Source organism: Cyprinus carpio, chromosome A7 (assembly GCF_018340385.1).
Source record: "Cyprinus carpio isolate SPL01 chromosome A7, ASM1834038v1, whole genome shotgun sequence".
Lineage (NCBI taxonomy): Eukaryota > Metazoa > Chordata > Actinopteri > Cypriniformes > Cyprinidae > Cyprinus > Cyprinus carpio.
The window spans coordinates 7,641,217-7,660,122 of NC_056578.1; the positions used below are offsets into that span (position 1 = coordinate 7,641,217).

Here is an 18,906-nt window from a genome sequence, read left to right on the forward strand (position 1 = left end):
ATTAGCTGAATTTTTACTCACCCTCAGGTCATCAAGATGTAGATGAGTTTGTTTCTTCTTCAGAACAGATTTGGAGAAATGTAGCATTGCATCACTTGCTCACCAATGGATCCTCTGCAGTGAATGGGTGCCGTCAGAATGAGAGTCCAAACATTCATAAAAACAGGAGATCAGGAGAGAAATATGCAAAGATCAAACACCGTTTACAAGCGAAAACAGTACAAAACTTGTTTCAAACAAACAGGAGATGGGCTTTTTCGCTGAAGGAAGCGTTGTTATGGATTATGGTATTTTGACCAGAAGTGATGGTTTAAAGTTAAAACCTCTTGATGGATTCTTGATGTAACTTTTCAGTTCACTAGATGTTAACTGATGGACCATGGATTATTGTGATGTTTTTATCAGTTTTTTTGGACTCAGCACCTATTCACTGCAGAGGATCCATTGGTGAGCAAGTGATGCAATGCTACATTTCTCCAAATCTATTCTGATGAAGAAACAAACTCATCTACATCTTGGATGGCCTGAGGGTGAGTAGATTTTCAGCAGATTGTCATTTTTGGGTGTTTGTGTGTGTGGTAGGGATGCTACACTGTAAAAACTTACTTTTCAAGGTTGTATAAGATTAGTGGACTATGTTTCACAAGAAAATATTACTTCACTCTTTCTACTGCAAAATTTCACGTTTACTTCAATGTGTTACGTGCTATTTATTTGCAATTATTTGTGAAATTACTAGTAATTTCAGAGTGATAGTTGTTACAACTACAGCATTTTTTTTTCAGTGTAATTTCAGGCTCCTTCATGAAGGATTCAGAATCTGCTCCCAGGCTTTGACGGGCCTCTTTCGGTCCCTGTGCCTGCTGTCACGTCTGCTCTTTGAAGTCATCTCAGACTCCAAACCCTGGGTGTTTCTCAGCACCTCTCTTCTCCCGCAGCAGGTTTGCTCCATCGCTGCTCGAGTGAGAGAGTGCTTTGTGTTTAAGATCAGAGCAATTTGCAAGCTTATTGGAGAAAACTGTCCAACAAAAGAACCTTAGATATAGCGTCAGTCATCGCTTGTTTTCTCCGGTTGGGGCTCGTGTTTCATACTTGATGAAATTACCTGGTTGTGGACAGTTTTGTGAAATTGCAGCATTAGTTTCTCTCTCACATTTTTTCTTTCTTTTTTCTACTGCAATACAACAGCAAAACAGATTATGAAAACATGCATTCATTAAACATTAAAGCAAAAGAGAGAGACATCAAACACTGAGACTTTCTCAAATTCATTTTTCAATTCAACTTTTCCTTTAAATAGTTATGCTGATAATATACTTTGTAAAAAATAAAAAATCTCTATTATAAAATTTTTAAATAGAAGCATTTCTCAAGGCTGAATTACAAAAAATACTCCCAGATTTCCTGGCAACCAAAGTAGCAGCTTTGTTCAGGCAGAGATGACAAGGTCAGTAAAGACAAGAGACATAGGAAGCAAAAACAGCACAACTCTAGGGCAGAAATGGGAATCATAAGTAATTTGACTATTCTGGTTATGAATCTGATTCCTGAACTGTGAAGTAGGATAGGTCCGACTGTAACTATAGGATTGCAAACATTCAGAAACCATTAATTGGAAACAAACATCATGAAAATAAAATTTCTGCATTTTATTTATTGTATATTTTATGTTTAAAATCAAATTAAAATGACAAATTTTAAGTTAAAATCCCAAACAAGATTATTATAGTTACCTAAAAACAAACAAAAAAAAAGTTAATTGAAATGAAACTCAAATAAAGATATTGTAAAATATTATTGTCTTTTATTTTTAAAACCAAATTAAAATGAACCATTTTAAGCTCAAATTCATTATAGTTAAAAACTACAACAACAACAAAAAGTTAACTGAAATAAATATAATTAAAAATTAACTAAAAGTGAAATAAAATAAATTAATTTTTTTAAATAATATTTTCATTTTAATTATACAATTTTAAACGATATTTACAAAAATAAAATAAACAGTAATATAAAAAAACTACTAATAAAATGACAAAAGCACATAACAAAATTACTAAAATGTATACTAAAATCAAAACAATTAAAACAAACATATAAACACTGCTAAAATAACACTGTCCCAAATCATAGAGGTCAAGCTCTTTGGCAAAATACTTTTTCTCTCCCTTTTGACAGATTTGCTTATATTACTCATTTAAATCTTGTTAAAAGTCACAGTTTAACCATGTCATACAGCCATCGTCCTTTCAGTCTCATTTGTGGTTTGATCTGGTGGTTTGCAAACCCTTGCGTCTGCTAAAGCGAGGTCATCACAGCGACGGCTGCTGCGCTGAAACGGGGCCCGCTAGATAATGTGTCGCAGGGGCCGGCCTACAGACGCCGGGGAACTGAGCCGCATTGTGACTACATGCAGGGCTCCTTGTCAAAAGCGCTGTTCTAATGTAGACGACTGAATGACCGAACACTGTTTACATCTCACTTTTGGCCTCACGCAGCTAGTAAGCGAGCGAGGGCCTTCTCGGCCACGACGTCAATGTTAGCTATTGTTCTGCGACTGAAGCGCATCAATATGTTTGCGGCAACAAGGACAGCTGCCGTAATGGGGGCGACTTAAATGATTCCCCCAAGCGAAATGAATAGGCATCTGACAGATGAAACTGCTTATTAAAGAGTAGGAAGTAAACAATGAAAGGGCTGCGGTTATGGCTGATGAAACCCAAGCTGCCTTCGCAGGGTTTGGGGTTTTTTAATAAGACACGCAGATGATTCGCTCTGTGGTTGAGCTACAGTAAATCATCTCTGCAGGTATTATGACAGCTTCAGACTGCAGCTTTATGTTTAGGCTATTAATAGAAAGGATGTAGTCTGGGTTTATAAACATTTTTGAGCTAGCATCACACTACAGGCCACCGAAGAAGCATCACTATCTGATCATGATGAATTAATCAATGTACGCTTTACATATTAATGATAATTGGTGCTTTAAATCAGGGTTCAGTAAAGTGAAACTCAAGCGATAATCATGTTGTGTTCTGGCCATTTTAACCTGGAGAAGATTTTATTTTCCCCTGATAATGCTAGTTAATGTCACTGCATTGGACTGAAACTTACTGACTTTGCTCATGTTTTGATCATTTTTGGGATTATTTTTCCTGCACTTTGTTTTGAAAATTTCTTGTAAATCTGTCATTATGCGATATTATCACCAGATCTTGGATTGAATCTTTTGATCAACTTGTTTTCTGTTGGCACAGGTTTTGTAGGCTATTTATTTTTGGAACTTATTGATATAGGCCTCATTGATTTGAGCTCATGCATTTTTGACCTGGAGCATCAAATTAGACAGCTCAAATACTTTAATAATAGTTATTATAATAATAAATAATAATACTAATACATTTTAACAGAAAAAAAATGTAATTGCTTTTACAAAATTATATGCTTCACATTTCTGCCCCATTCATTTCTCGCTGTTTTTTTAATGAAAATGAGGGACTAGACAAAACTATTTTTTGTGTGTGTGTTAATCAATATTATACCACAAATGCTGTCGAATGAGCTTAAAAGTATTAAACCCAGAATATTTCCAGACCCAACTCATTTAGCTGTATATGTAAGAGTGAGCAATTATTTTTAACAATAACGTATAAACATTTCAAGACAGACCTAACGTTACCATGAGCTCTGAGGTCGTTTAGGGATGAGATCTGCTTCTGTAGAAACAAGAACAAGTCAGTGAGATTTCAATGTCATGTTAACAAATAATAATAATAAAAAAGAACAGTCAAATTCTCAGTGAAAAATGAAAAACTATAGCTTTAATTAAATGAGATCTACCAATCAGAATATGCGCTGTTACCATGGAAACCATCGAATGCATAATAAAGCCCCAATCAGACAGAACACGTTTTTTTGCAGTGAGAAGTGCCTTTTTTAAAATTGTTTTCTTTTGCATGCTTTTTATGTGCCTCTGGTGCACGACAACGATGATGTCAAAAACGGAAATGTTTTTCCCTTGCATACACGACAATGTTTTCAAAACGATTTCCGGTTTACACATATCCACGAAAGCGGGCAAAATTGCTGTATTACGTTTGCCAGGCCAGTAGTTGGCGCTATCACCTTGTTAGTAAACAGTACCTGTAGGGAATCATTATATGTTGTATACGATGCGTCTCCGCTGTTGGTTGTTATATTGGTGAAGTAAATCCACACTTTGCTGAAGAAGTGTTAGCAAACTCTTGAGCAGCAACAACAGTAACATGTTCATTGTAGTGTATGTTTATTCGCACTTGCCTTTAAAATCAACATGTACTGCGTTTGTCTACATACCTAACATGTACTACGCACACGCATGACATCACCGTTTTCAAAGATTCCCGTATTGGGTGTTTACACAGAAACAATAATGGTGCCATTTTCAAAAACTTGCACTTTGAATCCCATTTTCAAAAATATGCGTTTTCAGTCCCCAAAATGCCGTTGTCATGTAAACGAACAGGCAAAACGCATAAAAAGTTTTCCCAAAACTCTTTATTTTCATTGTCCAATGTAATGAATGGAGAGGCGGGCCTTCCATTGTGGTGACGGAAGTTTACAGTTGCTATAGGAACGTTCGGAGACTGAAATGATGGAGGAGAAACTTGTGTTGGCTGTCAGATAGAGTTCTATGCATTCCAAGGTTTCCATGGTAACAGTGGATTCTCTGAATAAACTACATTGTAATCTCATTAAACATAATACAATTTTGCAATATCCTTCAAATTGCATTGAATTTTATACATATAGTAAGTCAATTTTATATTGTACCATTGAACTCGACATTTGTAATGTCGCGATTAAGCGATTGGTGTAAGATTTCATAAAAAAGCCTGTGGAGAAAACGAATGGGAAAATACTTCTGGAATCAAGAGCGACGAAAATAAATGACGAAACATTTGTAAGTTTGGGTTTTTATCTGACCCGATTATTCACCCTGCTGCTTTCCAACGGAAAACCCACCGGACCTCTTTTGGACGGCCTGTTTCTGACTGTGTGGGAAACCCGAACCACAGTTCTCCATTGAGAACACAGCGTTCGGCTGGAGCTCTCTGCATGAGCACCTACTGTAACCCGGGCAAGCTGGTTTCTGGATCTGGCCTGAGCCCTGTTCTCTCTCTGTCTGACTGAACACTGGCAGATCTGTGGCGCTTTCCCCTCGAGAGCACACGGCCCCGTCAACCTCTCCAGCTTTTTATTGAATACTGATCAAATTATGGTGTCACTTGATATTTTGTCAGCATGTCCAGCGGGACAAAACAGAACGGTGTTCGCCGAGAACCAGAAAACAACGGGTTTGGCATAAGCTCAATGACATGGCAGCTCATGGGAAACCTTCGCTGGAGCTCGACGTGGGACGCGTTCCAATGGGAAATCATGATAATTTGCAAAGCAAATGTTTTTAATGTCTGGCACATAAGTGACAGAGTCAGGTTTAAGAATGGAAACGCTTAAACTGAAACACATGTGCTCATCATAGCTGCACTGAGGAGCATGTTAACCTTGATGAGCTAAACGCTAAACGAGAGGCCTACGCGAGTTCTGACACAAACCATTACACCCATAGCTGTCATGTTTCTTTCTGCTGACTCCGTCTGTGCAAACCAACAGATAAACCGCTTCTAATCTCAGCCGCAGGCTAATCATTTATGGAGGCACTTCGTCATTGTTAACCAATGTTTTGTGATTTTTGTTAAGGCTGAACATTCTACATTTATGTATAAACTGAAGCAGATTAAAAATTTAATAAAAATAAAGTTTTTTATTTCATTAAAAATTAGTTTAATCTAATTAATTACATGATATGCTGATTAATTAATCAGAATCAAAATCATATATCAGGATTTCACAAAATCCCCTAAAAAATGCATTATATCATTCTCAGATAAAATAAAATAAAACAGATGGACTATTCTGACGATGCTTTTCATACTTTTCTGGACCTTGACAGTGTAACTTGGCAGTATATGGGACAGTCACAAGCCTCCCGGTTTTCATCCAAAATATCTTAAATTGTGTTGCGAAGACAAACAAAGCTTTTACTGGTTTGGAATGACATGGGGGTAAGTGATTAATGACAAAATTTACATTTTGGGGTGGAGTATCCCTTAGTACATTAATACATTAACTAATGGAACCTTATTGGAAAGTGTTGCCATAATTTTTAAGCATTTTAGCAGAGGCCTTTAGATCAAAAAGATCTTTACGATCATGATAAACACATGCAGTCGAGTGTGACTGTAATGTTTTGCATTGATTTAATCTCATTACAGTTGATTCTGTCTCCTCTATAGCATTAGACGGCTGTTATCGTATGGTGCTCTCTCTCTCGTTAATGAGAGTCGACCTTCTATAGTCTCATTCCCCCGATGCACCTGTACGCTGCTTTTAAAATGAAGGGCTTTACATTACACTGGTGCGAGAGCACAAAGGCCGACAGTGTACGCCGCGGGCGGGTCTCGAACTCTCGGTCGCGGGCTTTTATTCCTACGGTCCAGAGGGAGGGAAGGACTCTCTACTGGCCTCTCACTCGGTTCTGCACCACCACGTACCGCATGAGCCCCAGTCTGGGCTTTCACCAGCTAAATGAAGACCTGATAAAAAAAAAAAAAAAAAAAAAAATGGTACCGGAACAGGCGAGTGGAGGAATACGAGCAGGAAAGGAAAAAGAAAAAAGAAAAAAAAAGGGCTTTGTGCTTCCGTGCGCCGTTACAGAAGCGTGACCCAGCGGTGTGTGGCACATACCGATGCTGTGGGAGTGTGTGGGACAGCAAGAGACACTGGCAGAAATGTTGAGTGAAAACAAAATAAAATTTGAAAATACACATTTCATAATTTTTCCATTTTAATATATTTTTTTTATAAAATAAAAAGTGTACTTATTAATGTGTATTTATTTATAATTAAATGAAAATAAATAGTTAAATTAAATGTTTACATTTTGGGTTGAATTTCAGAATTATTGTAAAATTATAAAATTTAGATGTGTGTAATAGCTACAAGAATGGGAGAATTATAAATATATAAGAAAGAAATAAAAATTAAAAACATACACTTATAGAAGTGTGTACATGCTTTTTCATAATTACATTAAAATGTTTGCATACAAGTATTTATTTTGATTTTTATATTAGTAATGTTAAAATCACTTTTGCAAATATTGTTATTCTAAGTTAATGGAATTGCATTTGGAATTGATTTATTTTTTGTCTGACACTTCTGTCAGCCTTTTGTAAAACCTTTTACTGTTTTCGAGTAGGCTGGTTTCACATTTCATAAAAAGTATTCAGACAAAAATGCCTAATATAAAAATAATAATCAGCAGCAGCTTATTGATTATGATGAATTTACCTACTATTAAATCTGTGATATTTAAACACAAAAACAAATGCAAATACGTCATCACCCAGCCTGCTTGCAAATATTCAAAAGACGGAAACAAGAAGGAAACAGAACATGGATTTTTAATAATGTGAACAGTCTGATGGGCTGATGATGTACAGTATTTTTATTCAGTTTACGAGTTACACACATACAGTTTCATGCTTATTGGTGCTCAGATCACTAACCCTAAATATGACCAATATAATAGTGATGCTTACCTCAGTCAACATCACTTCTAAGGAAGAAATGTATTTGTTGAAACAATCAATCAAAGTCAGCATTAGCACGCTATAGACTGACACATTAGAAAAAAGCCTAATGACCTTTACAGTAATCGCCTCTTCCTACACACTTAGCGTTTAGTGATAACCACCATCCAAGACACATAAAGCACTGTTGAGTGTGCTTTGCATATTTCCTTGTGTGGCCTCCGGTCTGCTACCGCCAGTCAGTTCCAGACGGCCCACACATTCAAATGGATCTGTCCTCTTCCGCACAGATATATGCCCACAGACAGGGAGTTTCCCTAAACCCGCGGCCCGGCCGAGGACACCATCCATCCGGCAGGACCACCAACAATAGCTGCATTGTTCTGCATGTCTGCAAGGAAACACGGCCTACAGAGAGATGCCATTGTTTTATCGTGTAATGTTACCTGTGATTCGATAAATGATAGCGGCCTGTGTTTTTGTGGTAGGAATGCGCAAATATATCATGGTGTTCTTAGGTCACTGCTGAGTTCTGGCACAGGCTCGGATGAAGAAAAGCAGGAGAGCAGAAACCTTTTTTATTTCAGAACGGCATTCCTGAAAGCGAGAGAGAGAGAGAGAGAGATCACTTTCCAAAAAAACATCAGCCGTTCACAAGTAAACAATACATTGGGATGTCTGGAAAAAGCTACGTTTTTATTTTAGGTGCCTAATAATGTGGCACAGGATGAGCTTTTCTCTCAAGTGTCACCAGAGCTTTGGTTTGGGAGGCAAAACGGTGAGATATGAGCCTGAGATCACGGGAAAACCTGATCCCACACCGTACCGTCAGTGCGGTTTCCTTTGTGATTGCTGGAGAAGGGTTTTAAGCATCACTAGAAACATTTATCTTCACTATAGAAATGCACAGGACTTTGTATTAATTTCCAGGCTTGGAAAACACAGTTTTATCAAATTTCATATCTGTGGGAAACCCAATCAAAACATGCTATATAAATTTTTTCTTATCAAAACTGTGACTGATTTATCAATAGCAAATGCTTAACGATGAATGAATGAATTCATGCATCATGAATAAATGGTTGATTAAAACAGAAAATAACTTCAACCTGTTTCTCAGCTTGCAAAAGCATAAATAAATAAAACAAATAAACAAACAAAAGAAAATTTTAAGAAATTTAAGATTATTTTAAAGGAATTCCACATAAATAGGATGGTGGATGAACTGATAATGCGGGTGGTGTTTGTTTTTGCACTTACAAAGAAAACAATAATACATTTACATATCAACTCTGGTTATTTACAGTATTCCACAGAAAGCTAGAAGATAAAGAGAAATGCCATTTGCAACTCATTTACTTCTGTGATCTGATGTGTTTTTTTGGTTCATTAAAAGTGGCATTACATACCAGATAGTGGCAGGTATGAAGACGCCCATGTAGCAAGAAGGATTTGTGACGTCAGCTGACAAAGAAACAAGTCACTACATTCTTTTAACGATTACAAACATTTCAAATGGATAAATAGGGTCTGTTTTGATTTGATGTTGAGTCTTCCCTGGAAGATTCCTGTAAAATTAACTTAAAGCGGCCAGTGATTATTAAACAGTGTTTTAGGGCTGATTATACTGGAGTTAAAAGTAAGGATTTCAATGACATGCATAACCGTGAAGGCAATACGATTACCAAATAAACAACGAATTCAGTGAAATCGGCATATTTCGCAGACATTTTATTAGAAAGTCATCAAACTCTAGAAAAATGGATGCAAATCGATGGACACGGCACAATTACTGCTTCAAATACAGCAATAAGACTTAAAATAATGAACGGGGACATTATGAGATCCATTTATTCACACACGTTCATGTGAAACAGCAGATTATATACATTCAGTAGTTGAAGCTGTGGAAGACTTCCGATTAGTGAAGACAAATCCCATATAACGTCCCCTGGCTCTCAAACCAGTCCTCCAGACCTGCTTCTGAATACATTATGGTAGCAAGCAGTCATCCAGAGATGCTCTCAGTCCAAACAAACGCCCTAAACTTAACTAAAAACAGAAATAACTGAAATGTTGTGGCAGGTCACTTTAATGCACTTGAAGTGTGTTCATGATGTGGTGAAATGCTGTAGCTGTCCTGCGTCACGGACTGAAGTAAAGGCAGCTAGTGTTCGAACCGGTTTGGATAAAAAAAAAAAAGTCTAGCGTAACAGTGAGCGGGAGTCTCTTGACTGAGATTTTAGGGGGACAGATTGAAAATAAAGCAGCGATGAAGAAGTGCCAAATGAACTGAATAAACTTAATGCTATGCAGACCTTTGACTAATGCTTATATTTTGTAGAAAAAAAATTAAGTGCATTTCAAATCATTATATTATATCTGCAAGTTACATCTGCAAGTTACTGATTGCAAAAATTTTCATGTCCATTATAACAAGACAATGATGGCCAATTACAATTAAGCATGACTTATTTTCCATTTAATCACAGATCCGGACGTTCCAACATCAAAGCCCTTGACAGGTCGCATGAAAAACACAGAGAAGCGCTCAACAAAACCCCCCAAAACACAAGCTTAAATAGTCTAAAAATATCTGCTGTACATATGACACAAATATTTACATAAAGTTTGTTAATGATTTATGCATGTAATACATGTTCACCTTTGTAGACCTCTCGCAACCAGGACTTTTTCTTCACCTTTTAATGGAAACTAAAGCCAAGCACCTCTGATATTGACAGCTTGTAAAAAAAAAAAAAAAAAAAAAAAAAAAAAAAAAAATATTAAATTCACTGAGAATCAAAAAAAAAATCTGAGAGCCTGTGGGGTTTTTGGTACGCTTTTCAATACAAACGAATGGGATTCTCAACAAAGGGTTAATGACTTAATGGGCTGTGGTTGGAAATGATTTCTCCACAGCAAAAATAACAATAGCACATGCATATTTTTATGAGGGCGACCTGATTATTTGCCAATTTCTCTGGATATCTTTTCCTTGTTTGAGAATGTATCTGATAGAAAAAGTCTAATACTTACAAAGGCTGTGCTGATTTAAGAACAAAAACGATATTTGGTACAAATCAAACGTCTGAATTTTTCTTCCCTCATGGGTCAGGGATTTCTCCACGACACCTTCAGTGAACGAATCAACATGGCCATTACAGTGCTCCCCGATTCACAGCATTTCACTCCGCTTGTACAAAACGCTGCACCTGCTCCCAGAGGTTTCGAGTTTGCATAGAGTCTTAAGGGAACCTACAGAAACGAGTCGGTCGGCTTCTGTCAAACGTTGTCGAACTTGTGTTTTAGGTAGTCCTTCATGACCTTGGCAATGGGCAGATCTTCCAGAAACTTCAGGCTCTGCAGGCCGATGCACTGCCGGATCTTTATCCTGCACAGATCCTGCAAAGTCCTGGGCTGCCCTGAAACACAACGAGTGTCACGTTAAACAAATCTGACTGCATTCCTGTGTGACCACCTGTGCAAGCATTTGTGTGGCTACAGTCTAAAATATGTAATATAAACTTTCAATAAAATCTTTATTTGTACTATTAATAGGCAACATTTGTCTCCTGGAACTGACTTTGAAGGGTACTTTATTATGTGTCTTACGTCAAATACACTGAATAAATGAACTCAATACAGTGTGTGCAGAACTCATCGGACAGACAGAAATTTAACTCCTAAGGCAACGCTGAATATGAGATGACGAGCAAAAAGTGAATGGCATCATCACATGAGTCATACTAAATGAAAATTATGGCATGGATTGAACACTGTTCAAGCTCCAAATGCTTTGACTTTGTCAGGTTAATAAAATGTTAAACTTGGTTCATGATGTTTTAGGAATTTCAAAATAATAGTTTAAAGCTGATTTATAATGCAAGAAGGACAGGCGGTCTTTTATCTGCCTTATGAATTAAATTAAGTAGAAATTACAAATTAAAAACTACGGGTGGTCGAGTTTTAGCTCCACATCTGAACAGAAATGAGAAATTCCCCAACGCTGGCTTGTTTTCAAAATCTGCTTAATGTTGCTGATTATCACTTTTTTTTTTTTTATTGTATTGTATTTTGGATGTTTTATTATATGATTCTTTGCACTGTTCTGATTTGGGTTTGAAAAGGGTCAGAAAGAGAGAAAAATGGCTTTGAAAAATAACTTTACCAACATTATAAGGCATTAGGGAGGGGGAAAAAAGCACAGGAAATACTTTTGTGCAATATATATGCAATAATAAATGTAGAAATCTGTCACAGAGGATGTTACTCAAGGAAGGAGCATGAAAAAAAAAATCACTGCTTCTGACAAAAAAAAATTACAAATAAAATAAAAAATAAATACAATTTGAGCAACATTATAAGTGGGATATAAAAAATGCAATCAAAACTTTAATTAAATATAAAAATATAATAATGTAGAAATCTGACACAAGGTGTCTGTTATTTAAAAAAGGAGCAGATAAAACTAAATTTGAATAGACATCTTATAGGTACAGCAACAAATAACAGACATTTCATTCAAATGGTTAGAGAGAGAATAAATGGCCATGAAAAATGACTGTTTTTGGCACAAAAAACTTCATAAGTGGAGATCAGGGGAGGTAAAAAGCACACACACACACACACACACACACACACACACACACACACACACACACACACACACACACACACACACAATGTCCATTTGTCATGTTAAAAGATATCAGGAAAGTTCTGCAATGAGTTCCAGGAACCCGGTGCTCAGAGTTATCAGTTTTAATGGGCCGGTTTTACAGTCCCAACACAATATGGCACAGGCTGTGTGCACACAAATGAAGCCAGCTGGAAAAACCACTACAAAGGGCTGGAGACGGCCATCTGCAGCCCCTGTCTTCTGTCAGTCTCCATGCCTTAGCAAAAGCTCTCAACTATAGGTGACAGCGGAGAAACAGAAATGAAATCAGCGCGTATTCTCACGCAGCGCACTGTCACTCCCTTCAGGACATGAAGTCATGCTCTCAAAGTCTGAGTCCTTGATGTAAATACAGCCGCCGAAGAGCTTTTTTAATAAATAATCAAGGTGAAATGAGATCGCTCTGAATGAGCTGACAGCGAGTAAATGTCTGCGACAGGTGGCTTTGATATGGGGATATCAAAGTTGAATTGAAGCGCAGGAATGTGGCCATTGTTGCGTACTTGCTCATTAGTGCTTCAGGTAACACTGCTCGCTGTTCTCAGATGGACTATTGTTCTGTGCGGGGGATAGAGATCATAATGCTGTTCATTCGGGAGGTGGTAAGGCCATTGCTCAACTTACAGATTGACAGAACGGCCGCTGCTCTCCGTGAGATTTGACATTTTTCTGGAGAAAAGAGGGAATATGAGCTCCTTTGATGATACTCCTGCTATTAACCCTTTGAGTTTTAAAGCTTCATGTTTGACTTGACTGGAGCTCTTGTCTAACATATAGCTGTAATATTAACTGGAACGATTATGAGTGTCTTAGAATGTGCTACAGCAAGCTAATTCAGTACTGTGGTTAAAATTTAAAATATGTCACTAAAATATGTAAAATGATAAATACTGAGGTACTAAATCAAGTTCATTTGTTGTTTAAAAAATAAAAATGTTTCATAATTTGTTTGTGTTTTTATAAAAAAAAGTTTGTAAATGAATGAAAAAATATTTTACAAATGTTAAATTACGGCACGCTTATTCATTACTGTTGGTAAAAGAAATAAAAATATTTCAAATTAAATTCTAATTCTATATATGTATGTATATAAATTTAAATATATAGATATGTGCCAGTAAAATATGATATGATAAACAGTGAGGTGCTAAATCAAGTTCATTTGTTATTGTTAAAAAAAAAAAAAAAAAAATTTGCTTTATAGAATGTTTTTTCAAATAAAAAGTTTGTAAAAGAATGAAAAAAAAAAAACAATTTATATCGGATATGATATTATGATAAATACTTAAGTTTAAAGGGTTAGTTCACCCAAAAATGAAAATGAGGCTGCGTTTTACTCACCCCCGAGGCATCCTAGGTGTATATGACTTTCTTCTTTCAGACAAATCCAGTCGGAGTTATATTAAAAACTGTCTTTGATCGTTCAAGCTCTATCATTGCAGTCAGCAGGTGTTATTTTTGGGTGAACTAACCCTTTAACAGCTCCACATTTGACTTTAAAAGTTAGGAGCTAAAAGTTTAGTTTAGTTGAGCTGAACGAAGCTTTTTCTTAAAAAAAAAAAAAAACCAGATAAAATTAAAATAAATAATTCTAGCAGAAAGGTGTTCTCTACAAAAGGTAGTTAAAAACTATCAAGAAAACTGACAACAGAAACAAAGTTTGCAAACAAACAAAAATTTTACTTGGATTATAATGTGAAATTAAGATTTCTAATTTCATGTTCATGTTTCTAATTTCATGTTATGATAGTTTATTTTGTAACTATCTCTGACGTTTTAGATCTTTACATACTAAAATTAGTTTTATAACTTTTACTTGAAAACTCCAAAAATGGTACATTTTTTTTTATATAAATTCTGTCTGAATGTGAAAATAAGATTCAAAACTAGGGCTGCAAAGGGGTGGAAAATTTCCAAAAATCACTGGAATATTCCAAAAAAATCCTGGAAAGTTTCCAAAATCGAAAATTTTCCACTTTTTTGCAACCCTATTCAAAACAGCGCATAGATCTAGTCACATTAAAATCAAAGTTTCAAGTTTGTTTCAGGGTCAACTGGCTCAATAGTTACATGCTAAAATGTACATGGAAATTTGGATTGTTGGTGGTGCTAAACGATCAGAGACTGACCTCAAAACTGTCATATAAAATACTGAGACCCTCCCTAATTTGTGTGCCAAATTACCATCTAAACAAAAATAAAAAAATAAAAAAATAAAAAAATTCAAGGAACAATGATGCCAAACTACATATGAACATTAAAGAGAGAGTGAACCTACTTGTGACCTCCTGCAGAAAGTCCAGACAGGGCCGACTGATGCCAGACATGCTGACGGAAACAGCCACAGGCGTCTGGCCCTCGTAGTTCCTCGTGTTCGTATCGGCTCCGTACGTGTACAGCATCTGCGCGCACAGCACATCGTCTCTGAGGGCCGACAGGTGCAGCGGCGTCTGGCCGTCCTCCAGCCGGCCCAGGTTAGTGTCCGCTCCCCGCTGCAGGAACATGCGGCAGTACGAGTGGTTGCCCTTAATGACAGCGTATCGCAACAAGAAGCCGTTCTGAATGTCTATGTTGGCGCTGTGGTCGAGCAGGATGCGCACGCAGCTGGAGCGCTCGCGGATGATGGCCAGCTGCAGCGGCGTCGTGCCTTTGTCACTGAGAGGGTCCACCTCGGCTCTGAACTCTAAGAGGAGACGCACGAAAGAGTCGCGGCCGTAGTGTGCCGCCACGTGCAGCGGGGTCCAGCCGTCGTTGCTCTTGGCGTTGATGATGTCGCTGCGGTACTCGGACTCCAGCATGAGGCGGGCGATGCGGGCGCGACCGTGCATGGCGGCATAATGCAGAGCTGTGAAGCCTCCGATGAAATCCTTCACAGTGGGATCCGCTGGAGAGATAGACAAATGACAAAACTGAACTCATTCAACTGAAAACCTCATCAAACTGAAAAACTCTGCATGATTATTTTCCTGTTCATTACTGTGAAGCTGCTTTGAAACAATCTGTATTGTATGAGGCGCTATAGAAATAAAGGTGACTTGGCAACCAAGAACAAGCAAGAAAAAAAATGTTTGTAAAAAGTATATTTATATAAGGTCTGCTATAATTATTACATAAGCAAATATGAAAGTGCCAAGAAATGTACATTTATTTTTCCTTCTTTTTGTTGTAGTAACGTGAGAGCTCTGACAATGGACATTTTAGAATGTACTTCAAATGTTAAAGTCTTAAAATGGAATATAAAATTAAATACATTAATAAATGCATTACAAATGCATAATTAAAATAATATATATATTTTTATATTAATTAAAATATATTAGTAAATGGCATTAATAAAAATATTAATAAAATTAATAACTTCAAAACAATAAAATAAATAATGCTTTATTATAGTATGAGGGCTGGATTAAAAAAAAAGTACAGGTACAGATAAGTACAAAATGGATTTAAGATACTTTATATAACTAAACTGCTGATTACAATTATTTGTATGAACAATTAGCTAGCTAAAATTTAAAAATTCTGTTCTTTTGACGAAAATATTTCCATGATTTATCCATTTGCTTTCTAGTAATTTGTTAATAATGAATACAGAAACCTCTTTACAGAATTTGCTTTTCTAAAGAGAAATTTATAGAATGAAATATGTTACATTATGTGTAAACATAACTTGAAACATTTATATTGACCACAGTAAATTCAATTACTTAAAAAAAAAAATCACAATTTTAAAGTTATATTATTAAGTTATATTTAGGATATTTATAGACTTTCAATGATCATGATAACCCTGATAAATCAGACAGTCCTAACATTCTGTTAAGTTGGCCATATATGCCAAATGTATGCACTGGGCAATCATAACATATATAAAGTGATTTGATGTGTATAATTAGCTTGTGTAGAGGCACAGTATGCAAACATTTACATCATTTACATAATATTACTATATTTTAATCAAAGCACTATATCATGGTATTGATTATTCTGATTACAGTCTTTGTACATTTATGCATCTCAATCAGTACAGATGGCCTCGCAGCTGCAAAGGTAAACACTTGTTTGAGGATCATTATATATCTGCAGATGTTTCGACAAAAAAAGCCCTGTTTTATAGCGCCCCCTAACGTCTAGCATTCATTACTACACCTAGACATGAACATATCAGAACAGCAGTGTCTATCTAAAAAACACAATACCAGTTTAGTGTTTCAAGCCATAAAAGATGACAAGATAGGGAACCTAAATAGAGTGCAAGAGAGTAAAATATCACCACTGTAAACTGGGTATCATTGAGAAAAGTAACTGAAATCCAAAGAGGGATCATATTTACAATTAAATAGCTGGTCATTTTAGATATTCAGATCCGCACTTCTCGCTACTGTCATAAAAATCAAACCCTTTACCTCCGTGTTCGAGGAACACGCGCACGCAGCGCTCCTTCCCCTTCGCCGCAGAGAAGTGCAGCAGCGTCCAGCCGTTGGCGTCTCTGATCTTGGGCGAGTAGCCCTGCTCCAGCATCTTGCGGACGGTATAGACATCGCCGGCCGCCACTGCCGCCTGGATCTGCAGCTCCTCCTGTAACTCTGGGTTCCTTCTGCAGTGATGGTTCAGCATCCTGTCACATCTCGCAGTACGGGGCTCAGACGCTCCTGTGTCCCTGCACACACGGGTGACATTACCAAGTAAACTGATAGACAAGCTCATCATGATTAATTAAATTATGCATAGCACATTTAAAGGAATTGCAAAAAACAAACACCATTCGACATTGATCACATAAACAGGCAGTCCCGCCTCAAACTCACTTTATTAATATGTTGGTCTGATCTCTCAAACAAAGCAATGAAAGTCATGAAAATGCAGAGTTCACAGTGTTTACACATTTTAGGGGAATCAGCCTAGTTTCTAATATCTATACCTCATTAATTTATAATGTACACAATGCTTCACAAAAAAAAAAAGAAAAAAAGAAAAACTAAAATATAAAATATTATATAAGATTTCAGAATTACTGTTAATTTAAATGCTGTAATCCAGTATTAATCTTAAACCCAACAATTGTAAAATCATTAAATTAATTAATTAATTTGCAGGCTATATAGCAATTACATTGTTAACTAGGCTACTGGATACAGCATTAAAATAAACAGTAATTTCAAAATCTAATAAAAAAATACATCTAGTAAAATCCTAATTAAAAAAAACATACTACAACTACAAAGTACTCTGTGTTACAAGAGTGTCAAAGTTCTTATTATCTTACAAGCAATACATTTGTGAGAGTTATTACTATAAACATGTACGCTATATTTCAAAATTTGTTGTAGATTTTAATAAACATACTTAATAAGACAACATGATAGATATATACGATAGAACAAATATACAGGCTAAATATTATCTTTGATTTGCCGAAAAACTGCACACATCACCCGTGATATAATAACAGTATTCTTGAATTAAAAGTACTGATAATGTTAGTTGCACTGCATCAAAACCGTTCGTGAAAAAGCTTAGACAACACAATAAACTACATTATGACAGACATTACATTTAAAAAAAATAATAATTAAAAACAGGCCATGTCCTAAAGATCATTACAGAACTCAGCCATGAGCCAAAAGTACCTTTCATTAATGTCTTGTAGATCTGAAACAGTCTTTGAGCTCTGCATCCATATTCACATCCACTTCAGATCTTCATTCTAGAAGAGCAGAGCAATACAGCAATGCATGCACATGATTCGTTTATATATAATATTCATCATAGATGCATTCATATGTATAAACCATCATTCAGTCACACCTATGTGATGTCGTCTTATTTACACACTTATCTGTCACGTTACATTGATCCTATCTCTGTTTAGGAGTAAATAATAACTACCACCCTTCACTTCACTGTGTTATTGTCTTCCAGCCTCTGAAAAAAACAGCTGCAGCGCGCATTTGCACGCCTACGTGTACCTATAACGACGCAAATGTTCGCAGACATGCGTTATATACACCATCAGCGGCGGTTTAACCATCTGAGCTCCTCGAGCAGGTTAAATAATCCTGTTTGCTGCTGCTGCACTGAGAACAATGACTCTGTTAGCTGGCGTGCTAAAGCAGCTACAAGCACTCTTAAACAAACACTAAAGCGGCTCTTTTCAGAGACTGGCATAATTTAGCCTAATATCGCCCAAGTATATGAAACGATAATTCTGAAGACGATCATTAAACTGAAGGAGAGCTGGACAAACTCTGTGACTGACATGTACTGTGACTGCATTAGCATAGTTAGCGTTTAGCCAGCGGTTTTTGACCATTTTCACAACAACACTGCTTTTAAAGTTACTCAAACTCTGTTAACCTGCGGCTAGAGGATACAATTAACATTATCTGGTTAATTAACATCATAAAGACTCGGGAGACAGCGAAATAAAAAACATATGATATACATACAGAGTGCAAATACAGTCAGGTAGCCATGAACATCATGTCTCCAAGGCTTCAAACCGCAACAGCCAATCGGATTCGAGCTGTCAAATACGTCAACCAAACGTCACACCGCTGCAAAATAATAGTGTTTTGCGACAATTGTGGC

General features: G+C 36.5%; 1 protein-coding gene across 2 annotated transcripts; it reads right to left on the minus strand.

The window, feature by feature from the left end:
• Positions 1–9,471: 9,471 nt before the first annotated feature.
• On the minus strand, positions 9,472–18,893 carry LOC109078207 (ankyrin repeat and SOCS box protein 7). 2 transcript variants are annotated; one of them, XM_019093507.2, is made up of 5 exons: positions 18,765–18,893; positions 17,946–18,022; positions 16,722–16,975; positions 14,594–15,199; positions 9,472–11,059 (listed from the first exon to the last, which is right to left on the minus strand). In XM_019093507.2, the coding sequence occupies exons 2-5, from the start codon at positions 17,990–17,992 to the stop codon at positions 10,920–10,922; spliced, it is 1,047 nt and encodes a 348-aa protein (XP_018949052.2). In that variant the 5' UTR covers positions 17,993–18,022; positions 18,765–18,893; the 3' UTR covers positions 9,472–10,919. The 2 variants fall into 2 exon arrangements, with proteins under 2 accessions (XP_018949052.2, XP_042615404.1); XM_042759470.1 differs by lacking the exon at positions 18,765–18,893 and adding an exon at positions 18,124–18,652.
• Positions 18,894–18,906: the final 13 nt, after the last annotated feature.